The 898-nt window shown below is 30.7% G+C and overlaps 1 protein-coding gene across 4 annotated transcripts in view; it reads right to left on the bottom strand.

The window, feature by feature from the left end:
* Nucleotides 1-898, bottom strand: part of LOC106457815 (abl interactor 2-like) — a 31,877-nt gene that overhangs the window by 20,548 nt on the left and 10,431 nt on the right. For all 4 annotated transcript variants that reach the window (XM_022383863.1, XM_013917266.2, XM_022383865.1 and 1 more), the window contains one exon: nucleotides 349-516. In XM_022383863.1, coding sequence (XP_022239571.1) covers nucleotides 349-516 — 168 coding nt within the window. The remainder of the gene's footprint in view (nucleotides 1-348; nucleotides 517-898) is intronic.

The following is an 898-nucleotide window of genomic DNA, read 5'->3' as shown; positions in this document are numbered from 1 at the left end:
ATCTGTCCTAAACTATAAAATATATTCTAAATTATCTTAAAAAACTGGTTTCCAGAAGACATATCTGCTAGAAATGGACTCTTAGTCACTGATATTTCCTATTAATACTTAGCAAGTTGTTCTAAAGGTAAAAACCTTCACTTTTAGAATTCATCTGTCCTAAACTATAAAATATATTCTAAATTATCTTAAAAACACTGGTTTCCAGAAGACATATCTGCTAGAAATGGACTCTTAGTCACTGATATTTCCTATTAACACTTAGCAAGTTGTTCTAAAGGTAAAAACCTTCACTTTTAGAATTCATCTGTCCTAAACTATGAAATATATTATAAACAATCCTCTTACCTGTGAAATGTGGTTAATCTGAGACTCCATTTCAGCCAGCTGTGATGTCTGCATGTCTAGCATATGAAGTAGATTATAGGCTAGAGTATTAATCTGGTAAGCTACACTAGCCAAGGACTGTGTTGTAAAATTCTTCGTTTCCTCTAATGCTTGACGTTTGTTATCAGTCTGAAATAACCAAAACAAATACATAATGAAATATTACTCTTAAAAACTTTTGAAGTACAATGAAGTTTCAAAATATGATTTACCATTTGAGAAATCTGATTTCATTAACTTCAGTTAATCTCTTTTGATTAAAAAATAATGAATGGATAATTTTGTCTGACAAGAGCTTCCTATATGTATTACACATATTGAAATACCAATTATGTCCATTTTTTTACTATCCATCAGCCTGTATTTCTGAGCAATGGTTACCTCTCAGACATAGTTTAAAGTAGTGAACACAAAAATATAATGTAGCATTAAGTGCAGTAGACAGGCTCTCCAGCAGTATATTATAAAAAACTAGGAGAAAACTAGGAAGCAACAGCACAAAAAACTAGGA

This window comes from Limulus polyphemus, unplaced genomic scaffold (genome assembly GCF_000517525.1).
Source record: "Limulus polyphemus unplaced genomic scaffold, Limulus_polyphemus-2.1.2 Scaffold377, whole genome shotgun sequence".
Classification (NCBI taxonomy): Eukaryota; Metazoa; Arthropoda; class Merostomata; order Xiphosura; family Limulidae; genus Limulus; species Limulus polyphemus.
This window is presented reverse-complemented; position numbering and strand designations above follow the sequence as displayed.